Source organism: Fibroporia radiculosa (assembly GCF_000313525.1).
Source record: "Fibroporia radiculosa TFFH 294 genomic supercontigs, scaffold4425, whole genome shotgun sequence".
Taxonomy (NCBI): domain Eukaryota; kingdom Fungi; phylum Basidiomycota; class Agaricomycetes; order Polyporales; family Fibroporiaceae; genus Fibroporia; species Fibroporia radiculosa.
The window spans coordinates 4,718-20,845 of record NW_012133405.1 but is presented as its reverse complement, the minus strand read 5'-3'; the positions used below and the strand labels follow the sequence as shown (position 1 = coordinate 20,845).

Sequence of the window (16,128 nt, the reverse complement as noted above, 5' to 3'; positions counted from 1 at the left end):
GGCGCCCCCCCGCCAGTGCCAATCTAGGCGGTATCCGTTCCCCCGGTCTCTTTGCCCTAATCCGGAAGGTTCGGTTCAGGTCTGGGCGTAAATTTCATAGACGAGTCTACAGCGCACCCCCCCGTCTCACCGGGCTAGCTCAAGATCCCATGCCATTCCTCCTCCTCCTCCTCCTCCTCTTTTACTTGCTTCATCGCACGGCTCCTCTTCGCCTTCACCAGCTCGCTCCCCGCCTGTGCCTTTCTAACTCCCACCATCGCCTCATGTCCTGTCAACTCCAAGCTTTAGTCTCCGAAGCAGCGTAAGCACGATCGCACCCATATACGCACCTTCGCCTGCCAGAATCTCGTCCGCAATCGACACGCTCCCCGATGTGATATATCGCGTCGACACGCCGCGGGCAACCAGCGGCTGCGCAAGGAGCCGCTTCAGCTCGGCCTTCATGCCAGCAACCTTCGCATCATTTGCCCTGCGCTTCTGCTTCGAACGAGCGTTTGTACGCTCGCCATCCGAATCGCTGCACATGGTCCCGTTGATGCCCAACCGATATCATATCAAAAAATAGAGACAAACCTTTCCATGTCCGAGTCCAGCTCAATTTCCATAGCTTCCGCCGTCTCCTTCAGCCAGTTCTTTTCATGTTTCTCCTTCTTCACCTTGTGCTGGGTCGCATCAATCTGCCGCGCATGCTGGACGCGCACCTTAAGCTTGTCCAGTAGATATAATTCTACCGACATTTCCGGAATCTCATCTTCCTCTGTCATGATAGAAAAGAAGAGAAGTCAGCATGTTGATAGGGCATCAAGGATCATTCCAAATTAGATGACGCACGTCGTCCCAGGCTCTTCATGAGCGCCTTAACAAGCCGCCGCTCGTCCGGAGCGCACATGAGCAAGCTAAAGCCGCGTCGCGCCGCGCGCGCTGTGCGCCCGTTCCGATGCACGTACGTATCCGCTGTGCGTGGGACCTGGTAGTGCACAACGTGATCCACAGCGGGAACATCCAATCCGCGAGCGGCGACATCGGTGGCGAGTAGGACAGCACGGGAGGAAGACTTAAATCTACCGTGTCCTGTTTAGATAATGGTATAATAGAATAAGTCGATACGCGATTACATGCCTATCGAGGTTTTTCAGTCGTTGCCGCTGTTCGAGCTGCGAGTGCAGAGGGAATGCAGATATTTGAAGCAATTCCATGAGGGGAAGCAGTCGTCGGATCCCATCAATCGAGGATAAGAATACCAAGGTTCGTCCTGGATACCGAAGTAAGAAGTAGTAAAGGTATGCGTCCTGATTGGATTTTAAGCGTACTTTCACAATACGGCGATGATGGGACTTTTGCACACCTTGTCTGTAACGAGGCATTCTATTTTGCTCTCCTGCAAGGTTGCGACGACACCGCCTTCAGGACTGATGTCGATCACAGCGGGTGAGGCATCACGAAAGTCGAGTCGCATGAGTAGATCATCTGTCACAATGTTCATTTCAGTTATCCCCCCGATGCGAGTTCAACCACACACCAAGCGTCGAAGCAGGCTTGCCGCCTTTCTTCCAGGGTCTTGCTCGTCCGCGCTTCTTCAAGTTCCGCTGCAGATCCTTGCTCAGCGTTGCAGAGAATACGAAAGTCTGCATCTCTCCTTCTTTCACACCATCTTTGCTTTCACCAACGTCGAATTCAGCTTCAGCGCCTCCTAGCCCCAAATCTAGCTCAGACTCGATTTCATCTTCTCTGTAGTAAAAATACGTATCAGCAGGTGAATCGTATAGCCCAAACGCGAAACAAAGTTACTTTCTCTGACGGAGCGTGAGCCGCAGGATGCTTTCCATCTCTGCAAAATGACCGGTCTCAATCATGCGATCAGCTTCGTCCAGCACGAGGAACCGCAGGTGTTCGATCTGGGTCGCAAGTTCATCGTCCTACATCATTGGAAATCATTTAAGCTACTAGCGAGATGCAGAGCGACATCAAGACAATGACGTTCTAACAGCACGTTACATACCTCCTGGATGATGTCCCATAGCCGACCCGGAGTAGCCACAAGCACGTCGATGCCTCTGGACAATATCCGCCGCTGCTTCTGCGCCGACATACCTCCCACGATTGCAGCAACGCTCACTAACGGTGGGTCCTTGGATCGACCACTCAGCAATTGTGCACCGCTCGTCACTTTTTCTTTACCCTTTCCCTTTGCATTCTTCCTGGTCGAACTGCCCTGGCTTGATTTACTTTCCGGAGCGGGATCTTCACCGATGTCCCCAGAGTTAAGACACGCATTCAGGTGCGAGGAGACCTGCAATGCCAGTTCGCGCGTAGGCGTGAGAATCAGCGCACGCACCGAACGTCGGGTTTTGCTCTCGGCGGGAGATGCGTGTGCCAAGAGGTGGTGCAGGATGGGAAGGCCGTACGCGAGAGTCTTTCCGGAGCCCTGTGAAATCCCCGCGATGGTCAGCGATGTGGATATCATGCAAGAGAGGTTAACATACCGTTTCCGCGACTCCGACGATGTCCCGGCCTTTCCTCGCGAGCGGGAGTGCCTCGGCTTGGATAGGCGTCGGGGAGCTGAAATGCTGCGCATATAGTGCCCGGCCGAGTTGGGGGTGCAGAGAGAACGGGCTCCACCGAGGAAGCAATGCCTCGTCTGTGCACTCGATAGATTGTATTAGCTGAATGAGACAAGTCTACTGATGGGGGCACTCACAGTCAAAAGCAGACACTGGAAGTTCCTCCTCCTGCGCGGGCTGCTCAATGGGGACGTTCTCAACCTCTGCACTGGTTCTCTCGTTCTCATCTACAACGATAACGCCCAGGGGCGATGACGAATCGTCTAGCACCTGGCATTGCCACTTGAAAAACCAAACCGGAGGTCACAACAGCACGCCACGCACCTTAAATTTGATGACCTTTCCCGCATCCGTCTCTTCATACACAACCTCTACATCTTCCACCTCCTCCAGCTCAATGAAGCCGTCAAACGCAGTTCCTAGGTCCGCCTCTCTGGGACGCGACACGGCTTTCCAGGGCAGGTCGTCTGCGGCTAGATGCGACGTCTTGGCTTTTTTCCGGGATAATAATTTCGACGAGCGCGACTTGCGCTTCATACCCGCTTTCGCTTGTTGCGACATTGGAATCCGGAATATACGCGATAAGAGCTGGTGTAGCGAGATGAGCCTATGCTAAATGCATTGTTCGCAGAACCGCGCCGTATTCCAAAAATCAGCTGTAGCCGGGGAAAGCCGAGCTCCGACCCATGATATTGCCTATTTTGGAAGGCTCTTTTTTTCGATGCAGTTCGATAACTAACCACCTCTACTGCGCCTTTGCTGCTGTTTTGCCCGGATGTACTACTCACATCGAGAGCTTCTGTTATGCTCTTTGCGGTCAGTTCTAGTCAGAGAAAATGTTTTCATGTTACTGGCGGGAGCCCTCTCATGGCGCAAGCGGTAGAGTATTCCAGCGGTATCAGCTCTTTGCAAAATAAGCACTTGAACAGCTTTGTCTCCGATGCCGAAGAGTCATTTTCATGGACGTAATCTTAATCCTGCCACCGCTGCGCTCAGGTAATTGCATGGATATTGCACACCTTGAATTATTATCACATGAAACCTTTTCATTAGATGCGTTTGATGGGCGAGGACGATATTGGCGTTATAGTTAACCTCGGCCACGACCTTGAGACAGTCGGATATAGATTTGTCTGGCGGAACTTGTTTGAGACGTCGGCCCATCCGGTTGACTTATCTTGTCTCCATATTTGTGTCGGTCCAAATATGACGTACGTCTTCCAGGTTGACATTGGATCATTGTACGTGGCTGGATCCCGCGTGTTGCAGAGATCCATAAGCTTACGCCGGCGACATTTATGATGGTTGTCTAGTCCGTTGGGCGGCAGCATGCACGCCTGCTGTGCGGCCCTATTAATGCTTGCTTGATAGACGAATAGACGACATCTAGCGGGATTGGCGCCAGACGGTACTTCCCATATTCGCTGGTCAGATCTTGGAGACTCTCAGATTAGCTCGGAGTACAATATATTCTCACAACTTTGACTTACAAAGACGTTGACCATGGTAGGGCTGATGCCTCTACTGGCCCCGCAGTCAGGTAAAATGGCATCCTTCTCGCTTCAACTGATTGCAATTTGCGAAACAATACTGACGAGGGCTAACTATGCTGATCTTTGTGACCGGGACGTCATTTGAAAAGATGTCATCAAACTTGTGCATTGAGCCCAGTGCTAAAAGGATGCACGAAATACAGAACAAAGTCGATGTCGCGATGATCTCTTCAATTTCATCGATTCGCGCCTGCGCTCCAATCCAGAAGGTTTCGCAAGATTGGATGCGCAGCGCAGCCTCCACCGAGTTGGTCTTTGACGATAATAAGAAACGCCTCGAGGCATGGCATCCGTATGTTTGCTGTGATATGTGATATTGATTCATATGCTTTATAGACTGAAATTGTCACAAGCTAGGTTGGGAATATCATGACGAACGGATTGGCTCAATTCACACCGTCCACCACTCGTAGCCCATGGATTTATGGAATCGAAGCCCTTATACTACTTTTTTAGCAACTTCAAATAATGAAGGACCTGCGCTATGATGTCTTCAAGTTTTTGGTCGCTCGCGAAAGTGTTTGCGGGTCTATGGAGCCGACACTTAGGTGTCGGTTTCGTCCACTGGGAGAACTTCTCGTGGACCATGTGCTGTGAAAGGCATAAATGGTTGAGGAATTTACTGTCTACACCTACAGGTGATAGACTGTGCTGGATTTGTCGGAGTGTACCGGACGTATATTAGGTATCAATACATATTATGGGCATCTGCATGCAAGGCGGAATGGCCGAGCGGTCTAAGGCGCTAGAATCAGGTTCTTACGAGGATCTTTCGTATCTAGTCCGAAAGGGCGTGGGTTCGAATCCCACTTCCGTCAGTTATTTTTCACCTTTTGCTCCAGTGTTTACTACTAGGCTACGTCTCAATCATTCTATTTTTTTGTTCAGAGAGGGGGTCGCGATTTATTTGACGACAGACACGAAAGCGAGGTAGCAAGACGCATTAGTGTCAGCCCCGATTGCGTCTTGAACCTGCGCTTTTTTGTGCAGAATTGCCACATTACTCCTAGTACGTATTGTTATAAAAACCACGGCACTTTCTCATTCCCAACATAATGATTCATAGCGGTTACATTCCCCTTTACACGGATTCAATCCGCATTCACCTTTGATACCGTGAGTAGCGGTCACAGACTCTTCTTATTTATGAGTACACTAATACAATAATACAGGATGACATAACCCATTCATCGAACTTCAGGGTACTTGTTCGATCTCTTCCTTTTCCGAATCCATCTTATCTGTGAAGTCTCCGCCTAGCTGCGGCTTACCTTGACGCAAATCTTCCTCGCGTGCGCTAGCGTCCACGATTTGTATTTTCGACCCGGGAACGAATATCGGTACCTGTTCAAAGTAGCTATCCAGTTCTGAAACCGGGGTTACGTATTAGTGCGACAAGCCAGGGTATTCGTTAACTCGCGTGAGCTTACCCTCAAGAGGGATACCCTTCGTTTCAGGCAGGAATGCCTGTGTGACGGTTCACGTGTGAGCTGCTGCAGCCATTGATCGGTATGTTAGACTCACCCAGAAGAATAACGCATTAGTAAATCCACAAATGGCAAAGGTAAGATAGAAGCGCCAGCCTTTGTTGATGAATCAGCCAATGTAAGGCGCATCCCAACTCTACTACGTACCAACAGTCTCGAAGGCGGGAGGGCTGACTTGTGCGATCATGACTAAGTTCGCGACCAGAGATTAGCTTCATCAAATGAGGCAAAAACGGGGCTCATGGCACATACAATTTGATATCCATGCCGCAGAGGAGGTAATTGCAGTTGCTTTTGCACGGGTTGCGCTATTGAACATCTCGACAGGGATCTACGGCGGCATGTCAACGGACGTGACGTTTGGTCGATTAATGTGAGACGTACAGCCCACGAAAGCGGTCCACAGCAAGCAGAGAAAACCAGATTAAACTGAGAACGCATCGTCAGACTTGCCAATGGGTGTTTAAAGTCCTACGCACCAGCCAAGTCATCGCCACAAATGCTCTGCTCGCATTCGCATTATTGGATCCCGCAGGGAAGAGGGCTATGATGATGGTGCCAACGACAAACGTCAGCCCGGAGATAGCATTTCCCCAGACGAAGACGTTTCTACGACCGAAACGATCGATATACCAGATGCACAGCGCCTCCCCAATAAGCGCAATGACAGAGCTCCCAGACTGTAGGCCAAGCGTGGTCGATGTGTCGATACCAATGCTAGCGAAAATCTTCGGCGCATAGTACTGGATCACGCTGACGCCTGTCATCTGAATGCTAAGGAAGTATGAGAGCAGCTAATTAGAAAACACCACTTAAATCGAGGACACTTGATTTACCTGAATTGGATTGCAACGCCGAGAATCAGGCGACGCAGGTTACTCTTGATGAAAAATAGCTGCGACCAAGCATTACGAGTCTCCTCGCGTTCCAGGCGCACCTGCTCAAGAATCTCACGATGCTCATTAACGACGAAAGGATCGGTAATATCTCCGTGAGCATGCAAGCGACCAAGAACGAGCAGTGCTTCGTACTCGCGACCCTTCATTGCCAGGTATCGAGGACTCTCGGGAAGCAATCTGTTAAGCACATACTTAGTATCATAACAGCCACGGTGATCTATATTCAATCTTACAGGATGAAGAACGCGAGAGGAACGGCGGCTAGGACAGTCACATCAGGAAATGAAAAAAGTATGAGCAACACTCGACTCACGAAGGAGCTGAATACCTGGAAACATAATTAATAGGAGAAGAATACGTACATACACGTTGACATACCTAGAGGCACTCTCCACTGCGCCTGTCCGGTCAGACCGTGGTAGCAACCATAGCCAATGAATGACGCAATCAGCGCACCAATGCCGAGCATAAATTGCTGCAGCGTTGTAAGACGACCTCTGATACTGGGATGTGCAATCTCTGCTTGATAGAGCGGTGCTAGCATGGCCAACATCCCGATCCCCATGCCAGCCAGAAAACGACCTCCATACATGTAGCCTATGTTCTGCGCAGACGTCTGGATAGCTCCGCCGATAAGGAACACAACACATCCGAATAAGATCGTCATTCGCCGACCAAAATGATCGGCGAGCGATCCTACGTAGATATTACTGGATGTGATCGTAAGTTCAGATCGTGCATTCATATATCAAGGGAAATCATGTACGATGCAAATGCGCCCAAGAGAAGACATCCGGTAATCAACCCCTGCTGCGTCTCCGATGGGTTACCGGTTATTTCCAAGAAGTTGGAGCTTGACTAAGAACGCCTTTAAATGGCAGATTGAGATCAAGTACCTAGATTGCACTCACCTCGACAGTTGCGATGATACCTAAGTCGTACCCAAACGTCACCGATCCTAACGCAGCGAAGAACCCGCATAGCCAAGTGTATACCTGACAGCAGAGATGAGCGTAAGGACACAATAGTTGCTACCACACGGACCTTGGGAGAGAGTGGCATGACGGACTATAGACAGTTCGATAATGAACTTGAGTGCTAGACAAGTACAGTGATGAGTTGACGACTATCAACGACCTGGCACAGGCCACACGAGATGGAGGAATAGCTGCGCGTCTTTTATTGAACCAGGATACGCGATGGTGATAAGCCGTCTTCCCGATCACTGACTCCAAACTACCAACCCGGAACCTGGCAAGGCACATAACGTGCCAGGTGAGGTATGCTTTCTGGGGACATGTTGATGATGACCGCCCGCGTGACACAGGCTGATGTTCGAATTTCGCTAAATTCAATCAAACGCGAAGAAGCGGCTGGTTCCACAGGTGGCTCACCTGACTCTAATCGAGGTAGCACGGTTTCTTGTTTTTATAAGCCCGCTATCGTAGCTCATGCCGGCCAGGACACATTGTTCGTGCTGACCATCTAGTTGCGGAGACTGGCTAGACAAGCCACGTTTAGCAAATATACGGACTTGAGACAGGCACGAATGTGGGGTAATACGCGAGGCATGCGGGGTAGATGATGCGCCAACTATGGGGTAATCTGAAACCAGAGGGCCAAGAAGACATTGCAGGCGGTCCGCGCCGGACCGTCACGTCATACTCTGATGGAGCCAACGAGCGATTGAAACCATGCGTGTTTCGAAGTCTTCATAATGGCATGCGCACCCTCAAATTCTCTTACCTAAGGTCTGCGACCGACACCCCAGTCGACTGACAAAGCCAGAACGCCTTAGCTCTCTCTTCCAATGTCAGAAAATAACACCCTGGCCCTTGACGTCTTCCCAACAGCGACCATCGCCCCCGTCTCGTCGTTCATATTCTCTGGCTTCCTGGAACACCTGGGACGATGTATCTATGGAGGCATTCTCCCCGCCGGTCCGACCAATTTTCCCTACACGCCGCGTAATCCATGCCCCAAAGATCAATTTGTCGAGACTCCGAAGGAACTACTAACTGAAGAAGGTTTCCGAAAGGATGTCTTGGAAGTGCTTCGAGACGAATTGGAGACGCCGATGGTGCGATGGCCGGGAGGAAACTACGTGAGCTCCTACAAGTGGGAAGACGGCATCGGTCCATTGGAGCACAGGAAGAAGAGGCCCGAGTTAGCATGGGGTGGTGAAGAGAGCAACGTCTTTGGTACAGACGAGTATGTCGTTAGAGCCTCTACTTGTAGTATTGTACAGCATTCTGATGAACCTGGCTGCCAGATTCATAAAGTGGTGCCGCGTGGCCAAGATAGAGCCCTACATTATCCTTAACATGGGGACGGGGACACTAGAGGAAGCATTACACTGGATCGAATATTGCAATGGCACCGGGGATACGTGAGTGTCACTTTCTGTAATGTGAGATGAGTTACGCATTTATTTGTTGAAAAGATATTATGCGAACCTTCGGCGCAAGAATACTGGCAAGGATGAGCCTCATAACGTGAGGTATTGGGGTCTCGGAAACGAGGTATGGGGAGAGTGGCAGGTCGGACAACAGACTGCCTCTGCATACGCGACGAAAGCACGCCAGTGGGCGCACGCTATCCGCCTCATTGATCCAACTGTCATTCTAATTGGCTGCGGTGAGACGGGGTTGAACCACTGGGACGGTGTTGTACTAGACGCTCTTGTAGACAAAGTTGACTTGCACAGGTAAATGCAGATTGATATAATGCTACAACGAGTAATCTCACATGACTTTAGTATTCATTTGTATACTGGTTTTGGGCCGCGAGACAGATCGCAGATCGAGAAGGAGTACGGGCGCAGCGTATACGGACCGGACGCGGCTGAATATTCGATAGAGATCTGTAAAGGGCAGATAAACAAAGCGGTTCGTACATTGAGTCAAAATCGAGAAAATAGCCTCACTAAATGATGATTGTAGCGAGTCGCGAAGAGTGTGAACAAGCCTATCAAGATCGCGTTTGACGAATACGGCGTGTGGGACGAGACAGTCGGCACGCCAGAGAACGGGCTGGAGCAATTCTATACCCTCGCAGATGCACTGGCGATGGCATCCTGGCTGAATGTATTTGTGCGCCAGGCAGATATTGTCGAGATTGCCTGTGTTGCACAGAGCGTCAACGTCATTTCGCCATTGATTACTAGGTGCTCTTCTTCACCACCAAGCTTCAGTTTGATATTGATTCACACCTATGTAGCCCAAACGACCTGTTTCGACAAACAATATACTGGCCTTTGTGGCTCTTCTCGAAGTATATGCGCGGCGGAACCTCCGTCCGGGTTGCCCTCTCGTCGCCCGTATTCATGGGCGAAACGCTGCCAACGTGGATTTCCACAGTTAAAGGGCGACCTACAGAACTTGACGCGTCCGCCGTGGTACACACCTCGAACTCGGGGAAGAAAAGCGTGAGGATTGCGGTGGTGAATCGTAGCGAGCGCAACAGCTACGAGACTCCCGTGAGAGTCGCCTTCTCAAACGTTGTGAAGGAAGTTGAGGTACATGAGCTATGGCATCCCCGCATAGAGGCACGAAATGGTTGGGGAAATGAGAATGAAGTAAGCGTGACGACGAAGAGAGCACCATGGAAGGGGAAGTGGACGTTCCGGATGAATTCGTTAACACTACTCGTCTTGGATATTGAGCAATAGTTAGTAACGCACCTCATGTCTCTGCTTTCTTAGAAGCATCCGAGTCAGGTGTACTTTATCCAGTATCAGGTGTATTGTCGGTATAGCTGATCCAAAAGAGTTCCTCGACTGACCACAACATCCGCTCCGAAATTTGAAGTCCTCGTTGATACTTGGGCAGAGCTGTGAGAGCGAGATGGTCGAGGTGGGGAAGGTTGACATAAGTTGCCAAGACAATATCTTCCCAATTAACTATAGCTAGTACTCTAGTCGGCCGAGACCCTCAAGGAGATCGAGGAGATCCAAGCCTGACTGACTCCACGTGGACCCAGCCTTATGAGTCGCGATAATGCTGCGCCGCGTCCTCAGGCCTCAGGCTACGATGCTTCTTCCAACTGTTCGTCTACGCGCCCACTGAAGGTGAGCTGCAGTATTTTTGCGCCTACAGCACACTCATCCATCGAACCTGCTGTTCCAGCATGGACAACGTTCCCGTCGAACTATGGATGCGCATTTTTTCCCTTGCCTGCACAGATGACGGTTCCACCGGTCGGTCGCTCTCCCTCGTCTCCCGACTTGTTCGGGATATATCTCGCTCATACTGCCTGCAGAGTATCGCTCTAAGCGGGAGGGAACAACTCCACACTTTTGCGGAGATCCTACGGCGCACATCGCCTGAACACCGTCGCATACGTCACTTGTTCATTGCCGACTCTCGCCCGCCGCGCAAAATGCTCGCAGCCTTTGGCAATTTGTCTGCCCTGGGAAACGAGGAGCTCATTCGTGTTCTTACTCTTTACTCGCTCAGTTTCGAGGAAGAGCAGGCCATATGGCGATGGCTTAGTCCAGAAGTTAAATCTGAGAGAGCTGAAATCCTCGATCGTTCCAGGAAAGCATTTGTTCACGATCTGGAATACATCTTGCAGTCTGTAGCGCCCACTGTAAGGACTCTCACGACACACGGGCCCTCGTGTTCGTATCTACTCAAGAGCAAGTTCCCCGAGCTCGAGGAACTTACTATCCTCGGTTTTGACGTCGATCTTCAGCGTCAGACCCTTCTCACAACGGATCTGACCCAGTTTCCCTTTCTTAAGCGCCTCCATTTGGTCAACAACTCCGAGCATTTCATAGAATTCGTGCAAAGAGCCCCCCAGATCACTCATCTCCGCATTACTGGGTTGTTCCATTTGGGCCAAGACGCCCTAGATGCATTAAGCATTGCTCTTCATATCCCTCCAGACCAGGCCGCTGCCCCGATTACGCCGCCTAATTATCTCCCTCAAATCAAACGGATCATCATTGAACCTCCAACTTCCTTCGTCAATTCCTCGCACTTTCGCCGGATGAAGAGCCTTCGGAGGCTAGCACAGAATAAGAAGCTGACCCTTATTCGACCTGATATTGAGACAACCCTGGCGTCGTATACATGGAGTGATGCAAAATGTGACTGGCTTTGGCGAATTGAGGGGAGAAAAGGGTGTTGGAGATTAGATCGATTGGGAGTGGATCGCAACCCCTCGACGGCGAACAGACGTTCGCCCCACGACTCATGACAATTTAGGTATGAAACTCACAACGTCCTTTCCCAACCACTGTCTATCGCTCTCCTGGGGTTGCTTTGTGTTACATCTTCACATTCAGATATTTGTATTGAGATTCTCATGTATTAGTAGTGCTACAGTATGTTCAAGTTGCGGTGGCCGTGACATGAATTCCTCGACGCACCCACCATACTGATGAGTCCCTCGTACGTGTGGCACTGTAGGGTACTATATATGAATACTACTCTTCCGGAAATTCAGTAGCAGCAGTTACACATGGCCGAGTCTTTCCGGATCGACCAAATTGATCGGTGAGATGCGCATCCAACAGTGTTTCAAACTTCACTCAGATCAATTTAATGACCACGCCTCCCAGTCTCCTACCCCACGCTACGTCTGACTCTTGTCACCATCTTCTCATTCTCCTTCGACATAGTGGCTGAAGTCAGGCAAAGACAGAACCGGGACGGTCAAGGTGAAGTCCAACTGTCATTCATTTGCTGAGAGACTCTTTTCCGCACGACTAACTAGTCGAGGCGGAGGCCGGAAGTCAATTCGACTCAAGCTCGATTGAAAGCTTTTAATAAGTGACGCCCAGTTGACGGCGACGGCCGCAGTCGTCTATGTCGCACTGCCTCTTCAGACTGTAGCTACTTCTTGTCTACGGACTAAAGGTAAGCCTCCTTTACTGAGCCCACAGTGCACTCATCGATCAAGCCTACTGTATCAGCATGGAGGACATCGCTGTCGAACTATGGATGCGCATTTTTTCCTTTGCCTGCACAGACGACGGTTCCACCGGTCGGTCGCTCTCGCTCGTCTCCAAATTTTTCCAGGACGTGTCACGCCCATACCGCCTGCAGAGTATTGTTCTAAAAGACAGAGAACAACTGCACGACTTTGCGGAGATTCTGCAGCGTACACCGCCTGAACACCGCCGCATTCACCACTTGTTTATCGCTGACCCCCATCGCCCGCCGCGCAGGACGCTCGCGGCCTTTCCAGATCTGTCAAGCCTAGGGAAAACAGAGCTCCTTCGTACCCTCGCTCTCTACTCGCTCACTTCCGATGAAGTGCAGGCCATATGGCAGCGGCTCGGTCCACAAGCTCAGTCGGAGAATGCTGAAATTCTTGATCGTTCCATAAAACAACCCGTGCCAGAGCTAGAATCCATCTTGCAGTTTGTAGCACCGACTGTAAGGACGCTCACCGCACACGCGTCTTCGTGTCTATATCTACTCACGAACAAGTTCCCCGAGCTCGAGGAACTCACAATCCTGGGTCCTAACGTCGCTATTCAGCGTCGGCCCTTTCCCCCAGGGGATCTGGCACAGCTACCCTCACTCAGGCGCCTCCATTTGGTCGACAGCTCCGAGTTTTTCATGCAGTTCGTACAGCGGGCCCCCCAGATCACCCACCTCCGCCTGACCGGGTTGTCCTTCCTGCGCCAGGATGCCGTAGATGCCCTCGGCACTGCTCTCCATATTCCTCCCGACCACACGGATCCGGCCTCTCCTTCAGTCGTACCACATAACTACCTTCCTCGAATTGAACGGATCATCACCGACTCCCAAAGTGTTCCCACCAATGCCTCGCTCATTCGCCGAATCAGAGGCGTGCAGGGGCTGACGCAGAACAGCAAGGTGACCTTCATTCAACCCGATTCCCTAGAAGGGACGAAGCCGTATGTGTGGAGCGATGCGAGACGCGACTGGTTACAGCGACTAGAAGAGAAGAACGGGTGTTGGGTCATAGACCCTTTGAAAGTGGATCGCGTCCGCTTGACCAGACGTTCGTCGTCCAGGTCGTGATACTATACATTTCCGGGGCCACTGTAGACGCGGCGACGTTTTCAATTCCCAATCCTCGTTTATCGTTTTTTACAAGTTGCTATCGCACATTCCGTGTCAGACACCTGTATTGAAATTTCGTTTTGTTGTATTTGTATTTCCATTGACTAGCTCTTGACCTGGTTCGGAGTTAGCTCGGGGCGCTTGTGTGAAGCGCGAGGCGCTGGTATGCAAAATAAATGCGTTTCCTCGACATGCTGACGAGTCCCTCGGAGTGCTGAAAAGTGACTGCATTGTACGTATTCCTCGATTGAGAATATGCATCAACCGGCTAACTTGACAATAAACCCTTAAGCTTAAGGTCGTGCGCTGCCAGAAGTGATCTTCCAGTAACATGGAAGGCTTGCCCGCGGAGATCTGGATGCGCATATCCTCTCTTGCGTGCACCGATGGCGGCCTTACTGGACGGTCACTCGCTAGGGTCTCGAGATACATCCGGAGCGTTTCAGACCCCTTCCGCCTACAGAACGTTGCGATTCTTCGTGCGCACCAGCTAGACGCGTTCGCGAACATGCTGCAGAGCACACCTCCCGAACGACGCCGGGTGCGTAACTTGTTTGTGGTGAATCCCTGCAGTCCACCCCCATTAGATTTGGCCAGGATGTCGATATCGCAGCATGAGCTGTCCAGTATGAACAAGAAAGACCTTGTACGGGCAGTCCTCTTCCATCGTTACCGCACTGAAGATCCGCTCGCCATACGAAAGATGTTTGGCTCCGAGGCGGAATGGTTCGAGGAAGTGGGAGAGGTTTATGTTGAATGGACGCGGACTCTGGAGCGCGTCTTGCGAATTGTGGCCCAGGATGTCGAAACCATGATAGTGCCACTGCCATCGCCCTTTTACGTTCTTGCCCGCCTTCCTTCCGATGCAACGTCTTTCCAACCACTGCACGATATCAACTTCCCTGTTTTACAGGAGCTCAGCCTCTTGGGGCCCGGTATCCCGCCGCAGTTTGTGTCAATGTGCCCCCGCGCTGGCGAACTCCAGCTGCCTTCGCTCAGGCGCCTTCACCTCGTGGGCTGCGCGGAGCTTTTGACTGTTTTAACGGGCCTTATTCCTTTGGTGACCCATCTACGCCTCACCAACGTTTTATACTTGGGCCGGGAGATACTGGACATACTCCAAGCCGCCGCGTCTCCACGTCGCCCTAGTCCGGAAGACGGTGCAGACACGATTTCAGAAATGCCTAGCATTGTCCGCATCGTTATCGTGCCCGTTTTTAGCCTTGCGAGTTCCGGCCATATGTCTCGTCAGCTGCAGACGCTAGCCCAAAGCAGCAAAGTGATCCTCCTTGAACCTTCACTACAGCTGGCATTTTGCAAGATTTACGGGGCCGCTGATGCCCGGGATGACTGGCTGAGGCGGATTGCGGGAGAAGAGGGATGTTGGGAGGTGGAGTCCTTGAGGTGATATGCATGATGGGAGAGAGGCGGTGGCATCGGGCTGGAACGAGGTGCTGGAATACATCGGCAAAGGGACGCAGCCTGAGGCAGCAGCTGTTGACCGACCATTCTTTTGGATATGTAAATTTACGCATGGACTGCCTTGACAAGTCTTTCGGCGAGAGGCTTGCAGAAGTTGCTCAGAATCTACCAATGTAACAGATAGAACTACGTGTGGGTGCGTGTCGTCGGGAAAACTGTGTGCATGGTAACGTTGATAAGGCTGCTTTGAGCTTTGTGAGCTGCGTATATGCCAGTCAATAAATACCCTCGTGATTGGAGTGACGCTTACATTCCAAGCTCGAAGACCGACACCATCTAATCTGTGGAATATTCATGACATGCGGTAAACTCATTGAGCAGGCCGTCATTGGAATCTAATAGGACGGATCGAAGAACAATCCTGATTTGTTTCAGACACTTCGCCGCGGCTATATATTGAGAGGGAGCCAGGACGCTCACGAATTCTCCGCGAAAGACATGAAGGTATCGGCGATGCATCTATTGCAGATTATATGCGTCAGAAATAGTCGATTTGCAACACTACAAACTTGTTTCGTCACCTGCGCACAATTGAGGAGGTCTTCAGAGTGTGCCATAAAGCTTAACCCAGATTTCTTCGTGGGCGATGAAGAAATCTACCCAAGCTTATGCCATGTTTAAAGTAGAACCAAATACGCAGTTAGATCCCCCGGGAACAAGCAAGCAGCATCCCCTCGGACATGCAAGCCCGCGCCATTGCTGCGCTGCCGATGCTGAATTGTTCCGCTATCAATCTAAGCTGTGGTCGGGAGAGCACGCTGCACAGGACACAGCAGCATTAGATATCATTTTAAGAAAACGCGTGTAAGCATTTCGAATTTGACAATATCGGCTGCGCACATTTAATCATAGATATTAGCCATGTCTTCCCGCGACGATCGAATGTATGTGCTTAGTTGACACGAAAGACTAGTGGAGCACCAGAGGATAATCAGACGCGCGATGATGACCGACTGTGGAGGCATGCAGCAGTCCGAGTGTGGTTAGGCGGGGGCCGGTGATCAAGTGGCGTGGCAGGACTATGTAGTAGACGCCCCGTCGTCCTTTCTTCCTGCGACCACCACCACAGTCCCCTCCCGCTGGGGCCAGTGGCCGGTACAGCC

The 16,128-nt window shown here is 51.1% G+C and overlaps 6 protein-coding genes across 6 annotated transcripts; 3 read left to right on the top strand and 3 right to left on the bottom strand.

Annotated features, from left to right (window-relative positions):
• Positions 1 to 134: 134 nt before the first annotated feature.
• On the bottom strand, positions 135 to 525 carry FIBRA_05391 (uncharacterized protein; the record flags this gene model as incomplete). Its single annotated transcript, XM_012327157.1, has 2 exons — positions 135 to 268; positions 330 to 525. The coding sequence occupies 2 exons, from the start codon at positions 523 to 525 to the stop codon at positions 135 to 137; spliced, it is 330 nt and encodes a 109-aa protein (XP_012182547.1).
• Positions 526 to 554: 29 nt separating this feature from the next.
• On the bottom strand, positions 555 to 3,122 carry FIBRA_05390 (uncharacterized protein; the record flags this gene model as incomplete). Its single annotated transcript, XM_012327156.1, has 10 exons — positions 555 to 757; positions 832 to 1,054; positions 1,116 to 1,289; positions 1,346 to 1,467; positions 1,520 to 1,728; positions 1,789 to 1,916; positions 2,000 to 2,425; positions 2,484 to 2,638; positions 2,699 to 2,831; positions 2,886 to 3,122. The coding sequence occupies 10 exons, from the start codon at positions 3,120 to 3,122 to the stop codon at positions 555 to 557; spliced, it is 2,010 nt and encodes a 669-aa protein (XP_012182546.1).
• Positions 3,123 to 5,311: 2,189 nt separating this feature from the next.
• FIBRA_05389 (uncharacterized protein) lies at positions 5,312 to 7,562 on the bottom strand (the record flags this gene model as incomplete). The annotated part of the gene is made up of 14 exons (XM_012327155.1): positions 5,312 to 5,481; positions 5,545 to 5,581; positions 5,639 to 5,697; positions 5,749 to 5,790; positions 5,854 to 5,932; positions 5,986 to 6,030; positions 6,081 to 6,375; positions 6,438 to 6,677; positions 6,734 to 6,761; positions 6,814 to 6,828; positions 6,879 to 7,210; positions 7,267 to 7,358; positions 7,412 to 7,495; positions 7,545 to 7,562. The coding sequence occupies 14 exons, from the start codon at positions 7,560 to 7,562 to the stop codon at positions 5,312 to 5,314; spliced, it is 1,536 nt and encodes a 511-aa protein (XP_012182545.1).
• Positions 7,563 to 8,310: 748 nt separating this feature from the next.
• On the top strand, positions 8,311 to 11,702 carry FIBRA_05388 (uncharacterized protein; the record flags this gene model as incomplete). Its single annotated transcript, XM_012327154.1, has 7 exons — positions 8,311 to 8,711; positions 8,773 to 8,889; positions 8,944 to 9,207; positions 9,259 to 9,388; positions 9,443 to 9,666; positions 9,720 to 10,169; positions 10,628 to 11,702. 7 exons carry the CDS (start codon positions 8,311 to 8,313, stop codon positions 11,700 to 11,702), a joined length of 2,661 nt encoding a protein of 886 aa, XP_012182544.1.
• Positions 11,703 to 12,421: 719 nt separating this feature from the next.
• On the top strand, positions 12,422 to 13,501 carry FIBRA_05387 (uncharacterized protein; the record flags this gene model as incomplete). The annotated part of the gene is made up of 1 exon (XM_012327153.1): positions 12,422 to 13,501. The coding sequence occupies one exon, from the start codon at positions 12,422 to 12,424 to the stop codon at positions 13,499 to 13,501; it is 1,080 nt and encodes a 359-aa protein (XP_012182543.1).
• Positions 13,502 to 13,874: 373 nt separating this feature from the next.
• FIBRA_05386 (uncharacterized protein) lies at positions 13,875 to 14,951 on the top strand (the record flags this gene model as incomplete). The annotated part of the gene is made up of 1 exon (XM_012327152.1): positions 13,875 to 14,951. The coding sequence occupies one exon, from the start codon at positions 13,875 to 13,877 to the stop codon at positions 14,949 to 14,951; it is 1,077 nt and encodes a 358-aa protein (XP_012182542.1).
• Between the last annotated feature and the right edge of the window lie 1,177 nt (positions 14,952 to 16,128).